General features: G+C 42.8%; 1 protein-coding gene across 1 annotated transcript in view; it reads right to left on the reverse strand.

Moving 5' to 3' along the window:
- Window positions 1-18,040, reverse strand: part of depdc7b (DEP domain containing 7, paralog b) — a 33,505-nt gene extending 15,465 nt beyond the window's left edge. The window contains 4 exon segments of the mRNA XM_060908272.1: window positions 5,493-5,611; window positions 5,737-6,082; window positions 6,085-6,159; window positions 17,965-18,040. Coding sequence (XP_060764255.1) covers window positions 5,493-5,611; window positions 5,737-6,082; window positions 6,085-6,159; window positions 17,965-18,040 — 616 coding nt within the window.
- Window positions 18,041-24,385: the final 6,345 nt, after the last annotated feature.

Consider the following 24,385-nt stretch of genomic DNA (forward strand, 5'->3'; position numbering starts at 1 on the left):
AAACGCCATTTGCAGCACTATTTCACCTACTCCATCAAAAAAAAGTACACGATGAGCAGGATCATACCCTTTCAAGCATGGGAAATAAAAAAAAAGAAAAGAAAAAGAATCAACCAACACCCAAGTCCGTTTAGACTGCGCGATAAACCATATTCTTCAGCGCAAATGAGGCGAACCTAATTCAAATGCGTGATAGCTGCACAAGGCAAAATCATATGGGCCCACGTCATGCCATAGCGGGGAAATTAATAATCAAATGGCCTTACCTTGCTTAAAACGTTGTCTTGATCACATAACTCCTTACAATTATTCCACTTAAATCCATACGGTTTAACACGCCCAACAAAGATAGCAAGCGCATTGCTAATTCCCACCAGAAACCTAACAGTTTACGCTACGATGTTTTCTTCCGTTTCTTCAGTAGATGACATTTCAAACGTTTATTACCCACATCCCAAATGTCATATGTTATATTATTTTACCTTGTTGTTACTCATGTAACCTACTCAAAACACAACTCGTTGGAGAGATCTCGTGGAAGTGGAGTACCCCAGGCTATGGTGTGCCTTAGGGGACATATTAGATTTTTTTCGATTTTGCGCGGTCATTTACATTATTTTAACCTTATAAGCTAACCGTACATTGATGTTGGTGATTTTTAAAGTTATTTTATCAATATTACAAGGCCCCTTACGAGGCCCTCTGGTCTAACATAAAACATAATAGCATTAGGCCTACATTTGCCTAAAATATTGAAGAAAAAAACCCATCAAAACATATACTGCATTAACAACTTTTATTAACATTTTTGAAAGTGCAAATGTAACAGTCAGCGAAACCTAAACGTGTATTCATTTTGATCGTGCAAATCTTAATAGTGCAAATCTTAATGTACATCTAAAATTAGGCCTATTATTTTATCATTTTTAATGCGAACGTACAGCAGACCATATAGGCCTAGCTAAAATAAAATAACAAACAAACAAAAACGAACAAATTGTAGGCTACCAACACAAACATTTGTAGCTGCACCTCAGTTCTAATCAATGTTTTTTGCCAAAAACACCAACATATCCACCTTTTCTGGCTTCAGCAAGACACGAAGGGGATGTACAACTTTGCCCGCTGTACTGAAAACCCGCTCTGACTGGCAGCTTGTGGCACAGATGCACAAGTACTTGCGGGCAACCCTTGACATCAGTGGAAATCGCCTGGTTCCTTCTTGCTTCCACCACACAAGGGGGTCTTCTTCTCCCTGGATGACAGGTTCCCGGCAACAGACAGACGTCTCTGCTTCTGCCCGCTCCACTAAACCGACCGGACGTGCCAGCGCACCGACTTTTCTTTGAAGCAGACATCCTAGAGTCATTTTTTTCTTGGGTACGGGTTGCTCTTCTTCCTCCTCCACTCGAATGCCCACTGGTGCGGCTGCTTGGGCACTGAGTACAACCATTTCGGCCTCCAACTCTGACTTTGTCTCGGCCAAAGCAGTGTCACTCTCGTAGCCTCCGCGATACCGAGGGTCAAGGAAGGTGCATTTTCGGATGAGTTTACGCACTGAATCGCTGGCATATTTGGCCTCTAGCTTGGCAAGAATTCCGGTTCTTATGGAGTTTGTTAATTGGGCGTCATCATCTGACATGGCCAACACAGAATCCTTGCAGAGCTGGAGCATGGGTAGGATGGAGGAACTGGTGACATAATTTTCCCCGGACAAAACGTCTGTGAGGTCACTGACTGGTTTCAGCGCTGCGTGGATGGATTGCAAGACATCCGTGTCCTGCCAGGTGAGCGAGAGGTTGTTCCTTCTGTCGTCAGACAGGACATGTCTGATGGCTTGTGACTGCTCGAGGATGCGATCCACCATGGCAAACTTAGAGCCCCAGCGAGTGGCGCAGTCCTGTGGATGGATGGATTTATTTATTTATTTATTTATTTATTTATTTATGTCTGAACATGCGCTGCCTGTTTAAACATTTAAACATTTTCTTTAGACACCTACTATTTAATGTCAGCTTACCGTTATGAGACTGTGCTCTGGGAGTCCCAACTCAACTTGTTTCTTTCTCAGCTCGCTCTTGCGGTGCCAGCTGTGAGAAAAGGCCCCCACGATGCTACGGCAGAGTCCAAGGGCGCGCTCAGTTTTCTGCCGTTGGTCTTGCAGAGCATTGGTGACCGCCAAGTTTAGATTGTGGCCGAAGCAGTTGAGCCACAGCCAGCGCAGGGACCTCACAGCTGCAGAGATGTTGGCAGCGTTGTCAGTAGTAATTGCTGCCAGTTTTGTGTCATCAAGTCCCCAGTCGTGAAGCGCGTCTTGTAGCGCAGCGGCAAGATTTTCTGCGGTGTGGCTTTCCGGCAAATACGCTGTCTGGAGGCATTTTGACACTAATTTCCACTCAGGTGAAATTGTATGTACAGTCAATGACATGTAGGGCGTCATGTTGACGGACGACCACAGGTCGGTGGTGACGGAGTAGCTTTCAGCCTCAGACAACAATGACTTAACTTCTGTCTTTACCTTATTGTACATCTGAGGGATAGCTGTTTTTGAAAAGAATTTTCTCCCCGGCAGCTCAAACTGGCCATCCAGCGTCTTCATGTTTTTGAACGAGGTTTTCTCCACCGTATGGAAAGGCATCATTTCCTTCGCGATGAATTCGGTCACGGCACCAGTGCAGGTCTTCCATCGGATGCTGTCTCTTGAGTACTTCGTTGACTTGGAGAATGCCTCCTTCAAGGTTGGTTGATGTTGTGAGGCAGCTGGCCTTGCTCCTTCGGCTTCATCTCTCTTTGGTGGGGCCGCCAAACTCAGCCTTGAAGCCGTCAATGGATGGTTTATCCGTAGGTGAGCTCTCAGATTGGAGGTGTTCCCCTCTCGCGCCGTGACCGTCTTCTTACATACTTTACACACAGCTTCATCTGTGTTTGCTGGCTCTCCCTTTTCGTTTGGTTTGAAACCAAAATACTGCCGATGTTGTATTTTTTTTTGCCACTAACTCGTTATCTTGACTTGCCATCTTTCAACCGCGGTCTCAGTCTCTTGCGAAGCTTTCTGTCAGACTCCAAATGTCACGCAGGGTTGCCATGGTAACGACAAACAACCCTGCACGCGATAAGAACTTCTTTAGGAAATTGATAGAATTAGTGAAAATACGATCACACAGTTATTCGGGATGATCTTCAATTTATTATTTTATACTATGACCACATGTACTCCATATTTATTTAGATATTATATATTTTTTTAAAATGACGGTAATGAGACCGATACCGTTGGTACTTTTGGATACCTCGGGATACCTTCTTACCGTAATACCGCCCAACCCTACTGACAAGCTTTATGGAGATGTCAATTCCTTTTTCCAGCAGGACTTGGCGCCTACCCACAGTGCCAAAACTCCTATCAAATGGTTTGCTGACCATGATATTACTGTGTTTGATTGGCCAGCCAACTTGCCTGACCTGAACCCCACAGAGAACCTATGGGGGATTGTCAAGAGGAAGATGAGAAACACCCGACCCAAAAATACAGACAAGCTGAAGGCTGCCATCAAAGCAACCTGGGCTTCAATAACACCTCAGCAGTGCCACAGGCTGATCACATCCATGCCACACCGCATTGATACAGCAAGTCATGGTAAAGGAGCCCCAACCAAGCACAGTGTCTAAATGAACATACTTTTCAGAAATCTGACATTTCTGTATTGTAAATCCTTTTTTGATTGATCTTAGGAAATATTTTAATAACTTCTGATTTTTATAAGCTACAAGCCGTAATCAAAATTAAAACAAAAAAGGCTTGAAATTTCACTGTGTAATGAATATAGAATATGCAGCGGTCTCAAAAGTAGCCGGTCACCGGCGGCAAATCGCCGGCTATGGCTTATGCCGCCGGCTATTGTCAGTCGAGTCACAAAATTTAATATTAAATATTTCTGACAGCAAAAAAAAGTTGTGAACGTAAATTACATCCACTATGTCATGTATGTCCGTTGCCGCGTCAACTGTGTTTACATCCTCGACACGAGTGCAGCCATTACTGCCGCCTGTGTTGCCAGATTGTGTTTACATCCTCGACACGTGTGCAGCCATTACTGCCGCCTGTGTTGCCAGATTGCGCGTTTTCCCACCCAATTTGGGCGGTTTTAAGTGCATTTTGGCGGGTTTTGAACATATTTTGGGCTGTAAAACGTCAGCAGTATCTGGCAACATATTTTTTTTACTTAATACAAGAAATTAATGGATGCCAACGTTTTTGCCAAAATGGTATTTTATTTTCCACTGTTTAGGCAGCTTCAGCATCATACTGTGAGATTCTGTTCAAATTTTTTTCTTCTATGAAGCCTGAGCCATTTATTTTATTAGTTTATAATTATTGTTTAATTTAGTCTTCAGGAGAGACTGCCTGCACACAGCACTAGTATTAATAGTTTTTTTTTCTTACATGAAAGCTGAGGCATTTATATTATATTTTAAGGTAACTTCATGTTGTGCTGTGAGGTTCTCTGCACTTTAACTTTTGAACCAACAGGTGCATTTGGATAAGTAAAGCCTATTTTTCTGCATTTTTGTAGTCCTGGTAATCTTTTATATTGGTAAAGTTGTTTATAGGACCATTTCTCAGTGTCTGTTTTTTTAATCAATAGTTTTTCAGTAATAACTTAATATTTAACATATCACTCAATTTTAAACAACCCCCGTGCCTCCCCCATGGCTTGCCCCCATAGTCTTCAAAATTTCTGTGGGAAACACTGGCGTGCGTAACAATGCTAATCAAGCTTAAGCTAGACGACCCGCCTCAAATACCCGTCCCGGGTAAATGTTATCCCAATTTTAGATGGCCTGTTCCAAACCATCCCGCGCCATGAAAAATTCGTACTTGCATCTCTCTCTCTATATCTATATATATCCCTGCACGCTTTGCGTGCATTATGTCTGCCGCTGGCAGACATTTTACCATTTTGCACCCTGCTGTAAATTATTTGTACCCTGCTATTCTCCCAAACTTTGAAGCCCCTGATATGAAAGTTTAGGTTTTAAATTAATTACAAAATATAACTTTCACAAAATTCTAATTGAGATGCACTAGTATTTAAATTAAAGGTTGTATTATCCCCCTCATTTTTTCCCCCAGTGTGAGATGAAGCTACTTCACCAAAAAGGTGGATTTTTTTTTCTTCCAACCCTTTTTACTAATCTTTCCAAGGGGTGTCAATTGTGGAGGGCACAGTAGTCTTGCAGTCCCTTGCAATAAGTGTGAGGATTAATGCAGAAGTAGTGCCAAATAAAATCCCCAACCATGACCCTCAGGAGGCTCTGTACCTTCCAACCAGAAGGCAAAATCTTTAGTAGCAGCAAATAACTGACCAATTAAAAACCACACACTGAATGGATATTTTTATAAGGCAGACTAAAACGCACACAGTGGAAGTAACTGCCAGTGCAGCACAACCAATGTATTTGTCCTGTCTCCCAAGTATTGAATGGGCTACCTGATGGTGGTAAACACGCAGGATGGAGGAAGCTAAGGCTAAGGTCAAACTCCTCCAGCAGGATGTTCATAATGTGACCTGATTTTACTGGAGTACTGTGAGTGAACAGTGGGTCATCCCTGCAAGGTCATCCAAAGCAAAGTATTCAGAGATTGTTCTTTATTCAAATTACAGTCAAAGAAAACATTTTTTGCATATACAAGCCTAGAGATGGCTTGCGTGTCAAATAAAGAGATTAAATCACCTGTGTTGTTGGCTGTCCACATTTCTCTCATTATCGGAAGAAGAAATAACGTTTTCTGCGCTGCACAGCACAGGGCTCTGGGTTTTCAGGAAGCGGTACAGGCTGCTGACGCTGTCCTGAAACTCCGACAGCTTGCTCTCCTTCCCAAACGTTTTACACGCTACTGCTTCAAGCACTTTGCAGTCCAGTAGTGCTGGCCTCACACACGCAATGCTTTTGGACCTGGGCACTTCAGCATCCCCCAAAACCTTGCTCTGCTTTATGTAGGCTTGGATCACAGTAACTGCATCAGAGCCTACAAAGCAATTGTCATGAGATTTCAGGAAGTGACGTCGCCGTTTCACCTCACCTCTGACTGGAGGTGAGAGATCAGTCTGCTCCACATGAGCTGGTCTGGCAATGGATTAGCAAACACCTGCTGATCTACAGAACAAGACATTAGATAACCGATCATGTCAGTTTTATTGAGCTTTGAAGAACAGATATTTTAAAAGATCAAGCAAGCTTTTTGACCTTCCTGTAGTTTATTTAAATTCTTGCCTACTTTTTTTAATTTTGTTAATTCACATAAATTGAGCTACCAGAGAACATGGGAATTTTTTTTTTTAAAAAGTGTCCTGACCAGGGGCGTCACTAGGCCTTTTTTTTTTTTTTACTGGGGCATGTGCCCCAGTAAGAAAGTGTTGAAAGATTTTTCATAACAAACTAGTTTCTTTGGCAGATCATTTATCTACTGTAAGTTGTAGGACAGGGTGTGTTTCAAACTTCTATCGCCTCTTCTTTCTAACTAATTTTCTGATTGGTCTGGGAGATTCTCACTGTAAACATAGCGTGCGTGTGGCGTGCCACAAGTCCATTTAGCCTACTGGAGAGATGAAGGCCTCTGCATGCTCTTGCGACAAGGCTTTCGCAGATAGCTTTTCGCAGACAGTTGTAATTTATCGTTGAGCGGGGAGTAATAGGCGTGCGCGATGTTATTCACCGCCACAATGCAAGGGGGCGCGAAGTCGCGAAATCACTAGGCGTTGTTGGTGGGTGTGGTTAGTGGAGTGTTTATCTTCCGGTTACTTATAATGACTAGAACTGGAGTCGTATAGATGTACGTACTTTCTCATTTCCTCGATCAACCGCTCTTCGTGCTGCTCCATCTTCGCTCGTGTTTTTAAAAATGCCGGTCGTGAAAACAAACCAAACCGGGAAAGTAGGGAAGCGGAAGTGCGTGTACAGCGGATGTAGAGTGGACCAATCAGAGCCCTCTTGTCTGCGACGCTGTCTGCGAGGCTGTCTGCGGTGGTCACAATTTTTGGGAGGTGCGCGCAGAGCGTCTGCGGGGGGGGGGGGGGGGGGGGGGCTTCGCAGATGCCATCTGCGAGGACTGGGTTGTCAGCATAAATTGGCCTTGAGTCTACTCTTTGGATGAGTCCGAGAACGGGCTCTGGATGAGTTAAGGTAGCGCGAAGTTTTTGCAACGAAACTAAGCAAGCCATATTCTAACAAACCCATTAAACTACATCGAATTAAACGATATTAAATTACTTTTCCAGATGGATATCAGACAATTCTTCTCACAAAGCAGAGACGGGGCAGGGAAACAGTGTCGGAGGAGGGTGAGAGAGGTAAGATTAAGGTTGTAGGCTGTGCGCTAGTCAGTCATAACTAACCAGCTAAGTTCGTGAATCGTGAGAGTTGAGGTGACACGTTTAGCATCAGCATGCATTAAAAGCCCAAATGCCAACAATACATTTTTTGGGGACTGGGATGTGTTTTCCGTCTCGTTGACCTATTCCTCGCATAACTTCATCCACGAGAGCATGAGAATTATCCACTTTGCATAGGTTGGGGTCCATTTGCATAGGTCCTGACACCATTACATTCACAAATCCACTTTATTAGGAACACCAATATGCATCCATTCATGCAGATTGGCAATCAGCCAATCATGTATCAACAAAGTCCTGTATCAATGCAGAAAGTCATGCAGGTATAGGTCAAGGGCTTTAGTTAATATTCACGTAAAATGCCAGAATGGGGAAAATGTGTGAGCTCCGTAACATTCAACCGTGGTAAGGCTGTTGATGCCAAACAGGTTAGTCTGAGTATTTCAGAAACTGCTGATCGGCTGGAACTTTCAAGCACAACAGTCTGCGGAGTTTACACAGAGTGGCACAAAAAAAAAAAAAAAAAAAAAAAATCCAGCAAGCTGCAGTTCTGCAAGCAGAAACAGAAATAAAAGGAGAATGAATAAAAGGTTAAAGTAACTGATAACTCTTTACAAACATGAGCAGAAATGTATCTCCAAATAAATAAATAAATAAATAGTCAGCAAGGTTTTTCCTTGCAATTTTGTATGTTGTACACTCCCCCCCCCATCATCCAATGGATCGACTCACGCTTCCTAAACATGCATCATATTTCTACTTGTCTTTTCATTAATTACAGATATGTGGTTGGGGGGGGGGGAATTTGAGATCTTGCAAAATTACACCTGTTCTTGCAGTTTTTGCAAGATTTCACAGAGGTTTTGCAGGATCCCAACCACGTCCTTTCCAGGGCTCCATGGTTAATGAATTAAAGACACAAAAAAATTAAGGTTTATAATGAATTAAGATATTAGTGTTAATGAACTGAATTTTCTAATTAACTCACTAAAAATTAAAAGTGCTGACTGCAAAGTTGAATCCCGGGCAAAATGTTCCAATTCTATTGCTGTTAGAGTTTTGAGATGTTGCGAGGCTGCACACATCGTGTATCCTGTGTGTGAAATGTTTTGCCGAGATAAAACGTGTCCTACATTTTACGAATCCAGAGATCACCGAAGTGAGCAAGCAACAATATCATGTGACCACCGTGGGGTGTGTTTGACCTGCTTCTAACCAAAACAAGTCAGCATGGACAAACGTGGCGAATGCCGCTCTCGCGCCAGTTAAAAGCCAGCAGAAAAGCAAAGGAAAGCCTGCCTAGTGAGTGCAACTGCAAAATAGAGCAAGGTTAGAGGACGTGTCATTTTTCTGGACAGATGATCATTCTAGCTAATGCTTGGCTATCTTAGCCCATGTTTACATTAGACCGTATCAGCGGATCATCAGATTAACGTTTTTAAAACGATTAGTGTGCACACAGCAACACCAATACACGATTAGCGTGCAAATAGCAACACCAATACACGGATACGCTCGGCTCTGCAGGCATCCTGCGCTCCAAATCACTCCGCCCTGAACAGCGAGTGCCCTCTGGAGGGTGCGCACTCCGGCCCTGCACAGCTCACAGAGCGCGCGAGTGAAGTGCACAAGCAGTGATTCGGGACTGAGCCGCTGTGTGTGTGATCCCAGCGCATATCACTTACCACTTGCAAGTGGAAGGATGGCAAGCCTAAAGACAATCATAACTACACAATGGGCAGTATTTGCATCAGTATTTGCAGTATTTTCATACTTTTATACTCTTTAATGAAAGGTGATACAAGGCGGAAGTCCGTGCCGTTTTTCAGCAGTCGCGTCACATGACCAACGCCAGCAAATCAGGAAGGTGGATGTCACAGTGACGTTGTCCAATGACAACGCCAGCTAGAGCTCAGCACAGCGTATCCTCAATGTTTACACAGCACCGGCGCTGACACGATCTGGATTGAATATGTGGACGCTGGCGGATTCCCGTTTCCCGGCGTTTCCAGGCGGTTTAATGTAAACGGACAGTGCATCCGCGAAGAAAACAAGACAGATACGGTCTAATGTAAACTTGGCTTTAGCCTTAGAATACCTGGGCTTGACTCCACAGTAGCGAGTTCTACACCTAATGTTTTGACCTTAAAGAAAGAAACGATAAAAGCAAAAACTGTGAAGAGATATATTCATCTTTTGTTTCACGGATCTATTTGAAGGTCAACCACAAATTACATACCTGCGACTTAAAACTCTCCGAGGTCGATGCAGAGTCAAGGTCTTCTATGCGTCGCCATCTTTGTGTGATGCAGTTCCATAGTTATGCTAATTAGTTAAAGCTCCTCACATTCAGCTGCTTCCGTAGGGCCTTACTGTTTACCTCAAGAGATAGGCTATTCAGTCCAAACCAGAGAAAAGCAACCCTCAGCACGTTAAAATGATCACATCTCATCTGCATGATCTTGTTCTTGCAAGACATAGGAAGATGCCATGCACAAAGGTTTTAAAATTTCAGAGGACTTTGCAGTCAGTACCTTTAAGTTTAATGAACTGATAGATGACGCAAAGCTTTTAAAACAGTAGATGACATGATATAGATAGAAACATGACCAGAGGTGGACAGTAATGAAGTACATTTACTTGAGGATCTGTACTTAAGTACACCGAGTATCTGTACTTTACTTGAGTATTAATTTTTTTTGGCAACTTATGACCAACTTCACTACATTTGAAAAACAAATATTGTACTTTTTACTCCACTACATTTCTATCAAGATCCTTGTTACTATGAAGTGGCTTTGAAAGTGGATGTCGTTTTCTTTTCTAAAACGTGATTGTTTTTTTTCGCAGGTGACACTGAGAGCCCATCAGTAATCACAAGGGTCAGGTCATGTCCATAGACTGTATAAAATCAAGATCAATGATTTCTCCGCAGCATTATTTAACACAATCAGTTGATGGCAGAATGGAAGGAGGCGGCTTTTCTGGGGAATGCATGTACTCGTGTTTCAGTTTTCTGAAAGGAATAAAGAGTTCTTTTGTTTTCCTAAAATGGAGCACATCACGGCCTACAAAAACTCGCTGTCCGACCTGCGGAAGCATATTGAGGTATGTAAACGTTTTATTCCAAGAGAACGCTTGCAATGAAGCGGTCTGTGCTTTTAGAGCTAGCGAGAACATTGCAATAGCTATGCAGTCTGGTTAGTCAAATTACTTTCTATGGATTTGCCCACCAAGTCGCCGTAACCTTGTCCACGGCTAACGTTAACACATAGCTAGTTAACTTGGACACCGTTAGTTAGCATGTAAAAATGGAGTTACGCTAACATGAATAACATTAGCTTATCTGAAGTGCTTTCAGAAATATGTTTTAGCATAATCTTGCCAAATAAACAATGTAGAAATCTCTCTTTTCTAGTATTATTAGCTACCAAATATGATTTCGAGTTTGAAAAGACTTTGCTAGCATGTCAGGTGGAGTTTCACTGACTTGCTAATGTAACATTAAACGACCATGATTCCACAGGCAGATTCATATGTGCATGAATACATACACTTGTGCACGTGAGACCTGTGAGATGGACAGTATTGTACTAGTCAGTCACAACAAATTGCTGGAATTTTTTATTTTGATGTCAGATGATGGTCTTGCACTTTTTTTTTTTGGTCTTGCTTAAAAACAGTGTTGCTGTTGGGCAGTTATTAAGCTCGAGGTGTGGACCTGGGTTTTAAGCAGGTTGGATTGTCCTTTTTATTCTCTGAGCAAGCTGCATTTACAGCTATTCCACTGTCTTCCTGATTAACATCCACATACATGTGTGCACACACTGCCAGAGCTGGGTCAGAACACTACCATGCTGCTTTGTGGGGGGTACAGAAGAGTATTACAAATTTAAAATAAATAAATAATTTAAAAAATGACAATGGCTATTTTTCAGTTCAGTTGTGTTTCATTTTGTATCATTCTACCAGGTGTTTATTCTATAAGCGAGTCAGTAAATCTAGTCGGTTGCTTCAGAGCCATTAGGTTTTGTAAGTGTTGTGGCAATAATACAACAATGCGTTGACAGAAAATGTACTTTTAATACTTAAGTATTTTTAAAAGCAAGTACTTCAGTACTTTAACTTAAGTAAAAATTTGACTGGACAACTTTCACTTGTATCGGAGTAACATTTGACCAGTGGGATCTGTACTTTGACTTAAGCAATGAAGTCGGGTACTTTGTCCACCTCTGAACAGGACAAACACCCATCATGGATTAGTATAGTGTGTACAAGCAACAGTGAGAAGAAAAGAAAGAAAAACATTCCACAAGTTTTATTCAAGAAATCATTCTTTACAGCTTTAAAATGGGAGGAAACCTTGCTCTAAACAGCAAGCTAAAGATCTAGCTCTGGAGCTGTGCTGTTAATAATAGCAGAGGTGGACAGTAACAAAGTACATTTACTTGAGTACTGTACTCAAGTACACTGAGCATACTTTTTTTTGGAAACTTATGACTAACTTCACTACATTTGACAGGCAAATATCGTACTTTTTACTCCACTACATTTCTATCAAGGTCCTCATTATTCGTTACTATGAAGCAGCTTTGAAAGTGGATGTTTTTTCTTTTCTAAAACGTGATGGGTTTTTTTTCTCGTGAGAAAAACAAAAAACAAAAAACTGAGCCTATCAGCTGAGAGCCTATAAGTAATCACTCGGGTCACGTCACGTCCATAGACTGTATAAAATCAAGATCAAGGATTTCTCAGCAACATTATTTAACACGATCAGTTGATGGCAGAATGGAAGGAAGCGGTTCTCCTGGGGAATGAACGCACCCATGGCTTTACCTGGAACCCATGTTTCAGTTTTCTGAAAGGATTAAAGATGCGTTTCATTTTAAATGTTTGCCGAAAACAAACCACATCGCGGCCTACAAAAACTTGCCATCTGACCTGCGGAAGCATACTGAGGTACATAAATGGTTTATTCCAAGAGAAAGCTTGCAATAACGTTGTCTGCGCTTTTAGAGCTAGCAATAAATGTGGCAATAGCTATGCAGTCTGGTTAGTCAAATGACTTCCTATGGATTTGCCCACAGCTAAAGTTAACACATAGCTAGTTAACTTGGACACTGTTAGTTAGCATGTAAAAACGGAGTTACGCTAACATAGGGTGACCAGACATCCCGATTTTACCGGGACAGTCCCGATTTGGGGTTGTGTGTCCCGAGTCCCGACAAAAGTCTGTCGGGACACGGATATGTCCCGGTTTTCGCCACTCGCGACGTTTGCGACTGAGCAGCGTGGGAATCATTAGCGGCGGAGAAATGTCTGCATTTAATATTTTGATGAATTGACCGGTGTGGCAGCGGGGGCGTGGTCAAGTGGCGGTCTGTGACTGGAGGGCGGAGTCAGGGAAGGTAAGTGGCAGAATCACTACACCTGATGTGAATTAATGTGTTTGTGTGTCTTCCCCAGTGACCGCGCCCTATTTAAGGAGAGCGAGCTCTCTCCCCAACCAGACAACTGGAGTGTGCGCGTTGGCTGGGAGAGTTAAAAGTTTGCTGAAAAGTGGAAAAAAAAAAAAAAAGTTTTGTGAACTCAGTTCTGGCCTGCCGTCCTTCTGTGCTCGGTCCCGGGTTTCAGCACCACTGTGACAGTCTGTATGGGTGGGTGGAGCACAGAAGGACGGCAGGCCAGAACTGAGTTCACAAAACTATTTTTTTTTTCCACTTTTCAGCAAACTTTCAACTCTCCCAGCCAACGCACACACTCCAGTCGTCTGGTTGGGGAGAGAGCTCTCTCTCTCTCTCTCTCTCTCTCTCCTTAAATAGGGCGCGGTCACTGGGGAAGAAACACAAACACATTAATTCACATCAGGTGTAGTGATTCTGCCACTTACCTTCCCTGACTCCGCCCTCCGGTCACAGACCCACGCTTGACCACGCCCTCGCTGCCACAACAGGAATCGCAAACTTTCCTGGTTACTGCCCCCTGGCCCTGTGGCATGGGTGTTTATTTAGCCACATTATTCCAGACAACAGAACGTGTTGCCATGCAACAATAAAATAAACATTAACTGGCGCGAATGTTCTTTGTCTAGCAGCTAGCAGCAGTAATGCCACAGCAATTATGCTTAAAAGAAAATGTACCTTTTCCAAAGGTTTACAGGGCACCTACCCCTTCCTCCGAGAGGTGCAGAACAATGCGCACGAAGCCTACTGCACACACTAAGTGCTTTGTTCTTGTACTGAGTTGGGTAGCCTATGTTGCAAATGCTGTGCGCTCCTGTGGGGGCTTTCCTCGGGCTGTTGCCCCTCTCCTCCTTTATTGCTGTTTTGTTTGAGTGTATATTCTCAAATCACTTGTCTCTTTTTTTGTTTCCTGTTTAACATACCATTCTGACAGTTTGGCCATATTGCTGTGTTGAACAGCTTGTTGCACCTTCCATTAAAGTGTTCACTTTTGTACACATCTTCTTGCTTTATTCATTCAGTTGTGGGGAATGGTTAGTAAGGTTGATTCTGACCTAGGCTATGTTGAGGTCACACATCTACTTTTTAAGTTCGTGCTATAGTGCATACAATTTTAGAGCTATAGCCTACATGTGCATATGCATTCTTCTTGGTGTTCTCACAAACAGGTGAAATAAATCAGTTTAAATTTGGCCTATGGACATAGCCTGGCCTATTCTCAGCCATTACAAAATCTGTTGTCTGACCATAATTTAACTGATCTGTATACCACTATGCTACTAGATAACAAAATGCCTGTTTGTTTTATTTCATGTGAGATGTTGATAAATGTGAGCTTCAACAAAATAAGAGCACCTCTCTGAGTGTCACGTTTACATAAAAAAAAAAAAAAAAAAAGTGTGCGCGTGCACGAGCATGGTCGCGCGCAAAAAAAGTGTCCCAGTTTCAGACTAGGGAAATCTGGTCACCCTACACTAAAATGAATAACATTAACTTATCTGAAGTGCTTTCAGAAATAAGTTTTAGCATAAGCTTGCCAAATAAACAGAATGTAGAAATCTCTTTTCTCGCAACATTAGCTACCCAATGATTTTGAGTTTGAAAAGAGTTTGCTAGCATGTCAGGTGGAGCATCACTGACTAGCTAGCTTAATGTTAAACCACCATGATAGCACAGCATGCGCTCATTTTCTAAAGTCACAAAATAACCCAGTAGGTTGCTTCAGAGGCATGAAGTATTTTATTGCCACAACGCTTATTACAACGCGTTAAGTATTAAAAGTACATTTTATGTTAAGTATTTTTAAAAGCAAGTACTTCAGTACTTTAGCCTAAGTAAAAATTTGACATTTGAAAAAGTTGATTCATTTTGTGGTGACGCGCCACATTTCTTGTCAGTAGGACTCATGCATTTGAGTTACTTGTTACTATGAAGCAGCTTTGAAAGTGGATGTTTTTTCCTTTTCTAAAATGTGATTTTTTTTTTGCAGGTGACACTGAGAGCCTATCAGTAATCATTAGGGTCACGTCACATCCATAAACTGGATAAAATCAAGTTCAGTGATTTCTCAGCAGCATTATTTGAACACGATCAGTTGATGGCAGAATGGAAGGAGGCGGTTCTTCCGGGGAATAATGCATACACACATGGCCCATGAACCCATGTTTCAGTTTTCTGAAAGGATTAAAGATCTGTTTCGTTTAAAATGTTTGCTTTGTTTGCCTAAAACGGAGCACATTACAGCCTACAAAAACTTGCCGTCTGACCTGCGGAAGCATATTGAGGTATATAAATGTTTTATTCCAAGAGAAAGCTTGCAATGAAGTTGTCTGTGCTTTTAGAGCTAGCGATAACGTTGCAATAGCTATGTGGTCTGGTTAGTCAAAAGGACTTTCTATGGATTTGCCTGCCAAGTTGCCATCACTTTGTCCACGGCTAATGCTAACACATAGCTAGTTAACTTGGACACACTTAGCACGTAAAAACGGAGCTATTCTAACAAATAACATTCTGAAGTCTCTCATCTCATCTCATTATCTCTAGCCGCTTTATCCTTCTACAGGGTCGCAGGCAAGCTGGAGCCTATCCCAGCTGACTACGGGCGAAAGGCGGGGTACACCCTGGACAAGTCGCCAGGTCATCACAGGGCTGACACATAGACACAGACAACCATTCACACTCACATTCACACCTACGGTCAATTTAGAGTCACCAGTTAACCTAACCTGCATGTCTTTGGACTGTGGGGGAAACCGGAGCACCCGGAGGAAACCCACGCGGACACGGGGAGAACATGCAAACTCCGCACAGAAAGGCCCTCGCCGGCCCCGGGGCTCGAACCCAGGACCTTCTTGCTGTGAGGCGACAGCGCTAACCACTACACCACCGTGCCGCCCCATTCTGAAGTCCTTTCAGAAATACATGTTTTAGCATAATCTTGCCAAATAAACAATGTAGAAATCGCTCTTTTCTAGTAGCATTGACTACCCAATAGGATTTTGAGTTTGAAAAGAGTTTGCTAGCATGTCAGGTGGCGTTTCACTGACTAGCTAGCTTAACATTAAACCACCATGATGGCACAGCATGCGTTCATTTTGTGAATCCACTAGGTTGCTTCAGAGGCATTAGGTTTTGTAAGCGTTGGCAATAATACAACAACGCGTTGACAGAAAACGTACTTTTAATACTTAAGGGTAATTCCACCCCAAATGACCAGATTTAGAATAATGTTCACCAGTGACCATCTCAGATTTACTTCATACTTTCTGGAAATATTGTCAGTATGCCCAGTAAATAGTGTACAACATTTTAGGCTTGTACTTTCATTAGTTTCTGAGATATAGGGGCTTTAAAAAAAGGGGCGTGGCCCCAATTTCACTGTTGAAATGCATGATACAGAAAATGGACCTAACTTCCATAAGTCATTACTTTTAAACTATTCAAGCAAGATGCATGAAATTTTCAAGGATTGTTCTTCAATGCCAGACGCCTTTAAACACTAAAATAGAAAGTTCACAGTTCAATATTTGCCAAGTTATGGCTTGCTGAAAATCAATACACCTTAATATGTAATAAGTTTGGTTTAGGGTACCAACTTCATATTCTGTGCATTTGCTAATCAAAACAAGCTCTTTCCAGTGGTATAATGTTTTTTATGGTAGACCTTATCATACATTTGTAATATGCATTTGAATTATAGGCGCAAAATGTTTTAATTTTTAAAGCCTAATAAATCAGAGTTTGATTTCTTTTGAACACATACCTAGTTGCCTAAAGAGTACTATAACATGAGTAATAAATAAGAAAATTTGAAAGATCTGGTGTGCTTTAATGTGGAGATATGGGGCGTCAAAGTTGCTCCAAAGCACATTTTAGGATTTTCAGCAAGCCATAACTTGGCAAATATTGAACTGTGAACTTTCTATTTCCATATTTAAAGGCGTCTGACATTGAAGAACAATCCTTGAAAATTTCATGCATCTTGCATGAATAGTTTAAAAGTAATGACTTATGGAAGTTAGGTCCATTTTCTGTAGCACGCATTTTAACAGTGAAATTGGGGCCACGCCCCTTTTTTAAAGCCCCTATATCTCAGAAACTAATGAAGGTACAAGACTAAAATGTTGTACACTATTTATTGGTCACACTGACAATATTTCCAGAAAGTATGGAGCAAATCTGAGATGGTCAGTGACGAGGCCTCTGGTGATTTCACATGGATTGACCCTTAAGTATTTTTTAAAAAGTCACATACTTCAGTATTGCAACTTGAGTAAAAATTTGACTAGAGAACTTTTAGTTGTATCGGAGTAACTTTTGACCAGTGGGATCTGTACTTTGACTCAAGTAATGAAGTTGGATACTTTATCCACCTCTGAATAATAATCTCATATCATCTCTAGCCGCTTTATCCTGTTCTACAGGGTCGCAGGCAAGCTGGAGCCTATCCCAGCTGACTACGGGCGAGAGGCGGGGTACACCCCGGACAAGTCGCCAGGTCATCACAGGGCTGACACATAGACACAGACAACCATTCACACTCACATTCACACCTACGGTCAATTTAGAGTCACCAGTTAACCTAACCTGCATGTCTTTGGACTGTGGGGGAAACCGGAGCACCCGGAGGAAACCCACGCGGACACGGGGAGAACATGCAAACTCCACACAGAAAGGCCCTCGCCGGCCACAAGGCTCGAACCTGGACCTTCTTGCTGTGAGGCGACAGCGCTAACCACTACACCACCGTGCTGTTCCGAAGAACTCGAACCTCTAATGGAACATGATTTATTTACAAAAATTAATATTTCCTTACTAAACTAGGTGAAGTTGAAGATTTAGGCTACTACTGTATAATTAAAAGGCTACAGAGAAAAACAGTCAAGTTTATTTATATAGCACATTTAACAGTAGACACTGGTACAAAGCAGCTTTACAGAAGATTAAATGCTTTAAACATGAGCTATTTTTTATCCCTAATTTATCCTTACTAGGCTTAACATGCATATTGTTTGACTGAAATGTAATCATTTGTGACACCATTACATTATTTCATAAAACACTAGAGGCAGCTGATGATTTCAGTCAATAAAACCAAAGTGCTTTACCAGCAGGGTGGGGCATGGGGCTGAACAGCTTCCCTGAAAGGTTTAAAGCAGCAGCTCGCTCTTTCACAGTCGCCATGTTGTTGTTGTTGTTGTTGTTTTTCTCTCAGTTACACAACAACCCGACACGAGCTGCTTATCAAAACTTCAGGGTCGCGTGCGCGTTTCTTGCTCGTCATCAATTAGCTCATCTGCTTTCCTATTGGCTCCCAGCTGCATGGCTCACCTCAGCCAATCAGCATCAACCAATAATTGTCCCTTCCATCCTACAGGCTGCATCCTAAATCACCTACCGTGCCCTCAGTCAATTAGTAAACACTCAAATATGCTGTTATTGATATTTAGGCACACTATGTAGTAGGCTTTAGGCGATTTGAGATCACCTATAAAGTGCTGTAATAGTTTTTCTACAGAAGGTGGCAGCAAAGTACATTATTTAAAAAAGTAATAATAACACTTTCTTCCAGCAGCTTGAAGTGCTCTCATCTCATCTCATTATCTGTAGCCGCTTTATCCTGTTCTACAGGGTCGCAGGCAAGCTGGAGCCTATCCCAGCTGACTACGGGCGAAAGGCGGGATACACCCTGGACAAGTCGCCAGGTCATCACAGGGCTGACACATAGACACAGACAACCATTCACACCTACGGTCAATTTAGAGTCACCAGTTAACCTAACCTGCATGTCTTTGGACTGTGGGGGAAACCGGAGCAAACCCACGCGGACAACATGCAAACTCCGCACAGAAAGGACCTCGCCGGCCACGGGGCTCGAACCCAGACCTTCTTGCTGTGAGGCGACAGTGCTAACCACTACACCACCGTGCTGCCTTGAAGTGCTCTTTGGATTTGTTTTCCAAGGACACTTGAGGAGGGCGGCATGGTGGTGTAGTGGTTAGCACTGTCCTCTCACAGCAAGACGGTTCTGGGTTCAAGCCCAGCAGCCAACTAGGGCCTTTCTATGTGGAGTTTGCATGTTCTCCCTGTGTCTGCGTGGGTTTCCTCCCACAGTCCAAAGACATGCAGGTTAGGTTAATTGGTGGCTCTAAATTGACCGTAGGTGTGAATGGTTGTTTGTGTTTCTATGTTACCCCTTTTCCACCAAATCAGTTCCAGGACTGGTTCGGGGCCAGTGCTGGTGCTGGTTCACAACTCGTTCAACTTGTGAGCCAGTTGAGAACCAGTTTGCTTTTCCATAGCTCGCGGTGCTAAGCGGAGCCACGTCATTACGTCGCTGTATACGTCAGTTACGGCGCTACGTTTACATAAACCTTGGTGCGAATATCAAAGCAAAAACAACACGGAAGAAGCAGCAGCAGCAGCAACAACAACAACAATAATAATAATGGATGACTTCGCGTTTGTACAGCTGCTGCTTCTCATCGCTTAAAAATGGCGATCTTTCGCAGTCTTGTTATTGTTTTTGGTCTTAACAACTCCGCCCCCCGCTGATGTAAGCGGTTCTTTCCTCTGGCCCAGCAGAGAGTTGGTGCTAGCCTGGAACCGGTTTTTCTGGCCCCAGAGCCAATCCTTTGTCAGTGGAAACAGAAAACCCGGTTCCAAACTAAGCACTAGCCCCGAATCAGCCCTGGAACTGCTTTGGTGGAAAAGGGGCATGTGTATGTCAGCCCTGCGATGATTTGGTGACTTGTCCAGGGTGTACCCTGCCTCTCGCACATGGTTAGCTGGGATAGCTCCAGCTTGCCCCCTGCATTGGATAAGCAGTTACGGATTAAGCGGTTACAGATAAAACAAACAAACAACTCGAGGAGGGTGGCACGGTGGTGTAGTGGTTAGCACTGTTGCCTCACAGCAAGAAGGTTCTGGGTTCGAGCCCAGCGGTCGGCGAGGGCCTTTCTGTGTGGAGTTTGCATGTTCTCCCCGTGTCTGTGTGGGTTTCCTCCGGGTGCTCCGGTTTCCCCCACAGTCCAAAGACATGCAGGTTAGGTTAATTGGTGACTCTAAATTGACCGTAGGTGTGAATGGTTGTTTGCCTCTATGTGTCAGCCCTGCGATAACCAGGGTGTACCCTGCCTCTCACCCTTAGTCAGCTGGGATTGGCTCCAGTTGCCTGCCACCCTGTAGAATGGGATAAGCGGCTACAGATAATGGATGGATGGACACTTGAGGAACCTTTTTTAAGAGTCTATATTTCATGTACAAAACCACTGAAACTTTTTTTTAAGCATCAACAGAGTTTAGCTACCATGTTGGTTAATAGTTTTGCATCTCCTCAAAACAGAAAATCAGTAAACAAACAGGCTTTGGGGGTCAGATTCCACTCACTCACTTATTCACTCACTCACTTTCTGTAGCTTCTGGTCAGGGTCATGGTGGAGCTGGACCTTATCCCAGGTGTGAGATACACCCTGAATAGGGTCATCAGTCCATCATAGGACACCATGAACGTATATGAATTCACACGCTTATTCACACCAAGTGGTAATTGCAGTAATTTGAACCAGTCCAGGAGGAAACCCAAGAACCCAGAGGAAACCCATGCAGATACAGAAACTCCACACAGACAGTTATCCAGACTGGGATTCAACCCAGGACGCTGGAGGGATGTTGGATCAGATTTATTTACTTCAAACTAGCCCATCTGTACTGTTGTTTAAAGTGTTTCAGTAATTTCCTCGATGTTTGATATGTGCTTTAGACATTGAATAACGTTTTATTTGCAGATGCTGACTCTGGAGGCACATCTTATATAACTTTAATTTATAGCTCATCTTAATTAACCTACCATCTATCAATTTACCCATCCATATTTATTCCTAAATAATCCATGCATCCATACCACTTATCCGTCAGGGTTGTGGGGGAAGCTGGAGCCAATCCCAGCTGACTTCAGGCATGGGGTGGGGTTCATCCTGGACAGATCACCAATCTATCACAGGGCTAACACAGAGACAAGCAACCATTCACACTCATATTAATTAATTAATTAATTAATTATTTGTGTTAAATAATCTCATCTCATCTCATCTCATTATCTCTAGCCGCTTTATCCTGTTCTACAGGGTCGCAGGCAAGTTGGAGCCTATCCCAGCTGACTACTGGCGAAAGGCGGGGTACACCCTGGACAAGTCGCCAGGTCATCACAGGGCTGACACATAGACACAGACAACCATTCACACTCTCATTCACACCTACGGTCAATTTAGAGTCACCAGTTAGCCTAACCTGCATGTCTTTGGACTGTGGGGGAAACCGGAGCACCCGGAGGAAACCCACGTGGACACGGGGAGAACATGCAAACTCCGCACAGAAAGGCCCTCGTTGGCCATGGGGCTCGAACCCGGACCTTCTTGCTGTGAGGCAACAGCGCTAACCACTACACCACCGTGCCGCCTGTTAAATAATTGATGTGTCAACGTTTTTTTTTTCCCCTCCACAGATTCACACCTATGGGCAATTTAGAGTGGCCAGTTGACCTAATCCATGTCTTTGGACTGCTGAAGGAACTTAACTTTATTTATATAGCGCACAGCTCAAGGTGCTTTACAACAATATAAATTATAATAAATACACAAATCATTCAACTGGCATAATTATGAAATACTAAAAACCAAATACTAAATACATACAATACTAAAATTCTATAATCCTAAAAAAATTCATGGGAAACAAGGAACGACTATCTAAAAATTGCTTAAAAAATAGGTTTTCAAAGCCTTAAACTATTTGTGTATTGAAATCGGTAACCAGGAAACCAGAGCATCTGGAGGAAACCCACACAGGCAAGAGGAAAACATTCAAACTCCTCACAGAAAGGCCCCAATCAGCCGCAAGACTCAAACCCTGAACCCTCTTGCTGTGAGGTGACAGTGCTAACCACTGCACCACTGTGCCGCCCCAAATAACCCATCCATCCATTATCTCTAGCCGCTTTATCCTGTTCTACAGGGTCGCAGGCAAGCTGGAGCCTATCCCAGCTGACTACGGGTGAGAGGCGGGGTACACCCTGGACAAGTCACCAGGTCATTGCAGGGCTGACACACAGAGTGTTACCACTGTGCCACCCTCCAAATAACCCACTGTATGAAAATAATGTATCAATAATGAAATCGTGTAACTGTTTACAGTAATATCCCTCGTTATTTCTAGAATCTTCTACTAAAGGTGGAATACAAACAGCCTGTCTGTATGTCTGTTTATTCTGTCTGTTTCTCCACTGTGTCTATATTCTCTTGTGTACAACCTTTCAGAGCTGCACTATTCTCATCTTTCTCGGGTTGCTGGCAGCAGACTGGATTTTCCATCTCTGAAGCAGGTGGTCCTCTCTCGAACACATTCAAAATATAAGATGTGTCTGCAAACTCAGTGTCTGCCATGTTGCACGTCATACACATAAATAGTGCCAATGGAAAACATGGCCGTGTGTGTGTGTATACATATTTATATTGGGAACTCAGTGTACCCATATGGATGGTAAACCACAAGAACTTTGACCCTTGCATTTTTCAGGTCCTGGTGGGGGAAAAAGCCACATCTCTCTCTCTCTCTCTCTCACACGTGTGCATGCTCATGCTCGCTCTATGTCACTAAGGTTAACACTGCATACGTATCAGAGTCAGGCTTGTGGTTCTGCTTAGTTGATACTTATGTTAATGATTAAGGTTAGGTTCTGAGGCTCAAAAAATCTTCAAGATTGTCAACGGTATGCATTATTTACATGATTTAGTTTCCACAAATCTGACCATAAACAAACGTGAGTATGTGTCAGAAAGAACAGAGGGGCACATACTTGCAGAAAAGAAAAAGATAACCATAAGGGTTGGAGTACGTATTCTGCAGAGCTACCCATAATGAGGAATGATATTAGCTAATGACGTAAGGTAGCCATACCGCAAAGAACAGCACACCTGGATGGGTATTCACAGGAAGGAGAGTGCTCTTTGTAGTGATATAAATGAAATATACGGTATGCTGAGTCATCAGGCAGCTTAATCCTGCCTTGTAACTTGCATCTTTTGTCTTCTTCTAGTTGAGTGCGTGCTCCCTCTCTCTCTCTCTCTCTCTCTGTTGGAGGGGTTTGCTTTCACTGGCTCTCTTTGTGTGCAAACGCTGCTAACAATCTTGAAATGATTGCAGTCACTGGCCTGTGCCAAATGTCTGCAGGGGATCAAATACATGAATAAAATATCTTCAAAGAAATCTTTGTTCAAGGCCCAGTAGAAAATGAGAGCTTCAGATATCAGTGGGAAGACTGCTGAATATGAATGGTTCACAGACTTCTATGTATGTTCATGAAATTAGTTACATAAAGTGGTTTCTCCATCCACATAACTCTTGGTTACACATTTTGAGATGGGAAGTTTATTTGTGGCGTATAAAGAATGTATGTGCAGTGTAGGACCATACCAATTGTTACCGCATTCTTCTCCGGCACTTGCTTGTAATCGACTACAACAATAATCATGAAAGCTTCACATTGCATGTAACATAAGTTCACGTAACATAACTTAGACATAAGAGATTAATTTTGCCGACTGATGTCTTTCTAAAATCATCCCTAGGACCATGTGCATGTTTTAATGATAGTCTTTCAAAAGGCCTAGGGTGAGTGCTGTTTCTAATTTGGTTATAGCAAATAGCTGCGGAGTTAGCTTTATGACTAAATTACAACGCTGGATGTCCTTTAGTGAGTGTAGAATTGGCAGGGTATGACTGACTATTGCATTTTCACCATGTTTGACTCTTGATATTTTTGACCAGAGTGCATATAAGGCCAAGCTTTGACTGTGATGCAAATCTTGGACACACACACACACACACACACACACACACACACACACACACACACACACACACACACACACACACACACACAGTTTCTATTTCAGCTTACGCTCCACTGACCCACTGAAGACCAAAGCACCACATGTCCCAGATTCCTGAAACGTCTTAGATCAAACAGACTCAAACGTCCTCTTGTCCAATCAGTTGGGACATGCAGTGTATTTAAATCAAACAGACGCAAACAAAGGAAAACAAATCTGATCTGGAGTGACAAACTTAGCTTGGGTAAGTTTTCAGCATGTCTGAGTGCATTTGTGATACAGCGTGTGTGTGTGTGTGTGTGTGTGTGTTGAGATCTGGAGCAAGCTTCACTGTGGCCATATCGGAATGCAAGCTTGTATAGAGCCAATGAAAATTCCAAAGACCAGCATTCAGCTTTAAGTCTGCCTTTTAGTTTTCACAGTTAAGTACACTGTTGATGAATGATTTATCAGAGTACAGGATACGGGAGTGTGTGTTAACAGATGTGAGCAATAACACCAGTATGCATTTTCTCAGTTCTTTTCTATGCACAGTTCTTTGTCTAAATGCCGTATTTCCCCTGTTTTACACATTGTTCAACTTGAAGCCCTGTTTACTGTAATATACCTTATCGACAAAATCATCTCGGCTGCAACAGAT

The sequence above is a fragment of the Neoarius graeffei genome, chromosome 2 (genome assembly GCF_027579695.1).
Source record: "Neoarius graeffei isolate fNeoGra1 chromosome 2, fNeoGra1.pri, whole genome shotgun sequence".
Classification (NCBI taxonomy): Eukaryota; Metazoa; Chordata; class Actinopteri; order Siluriformes; family Ariidae; genus Neoarius; species Neoarius graeffei.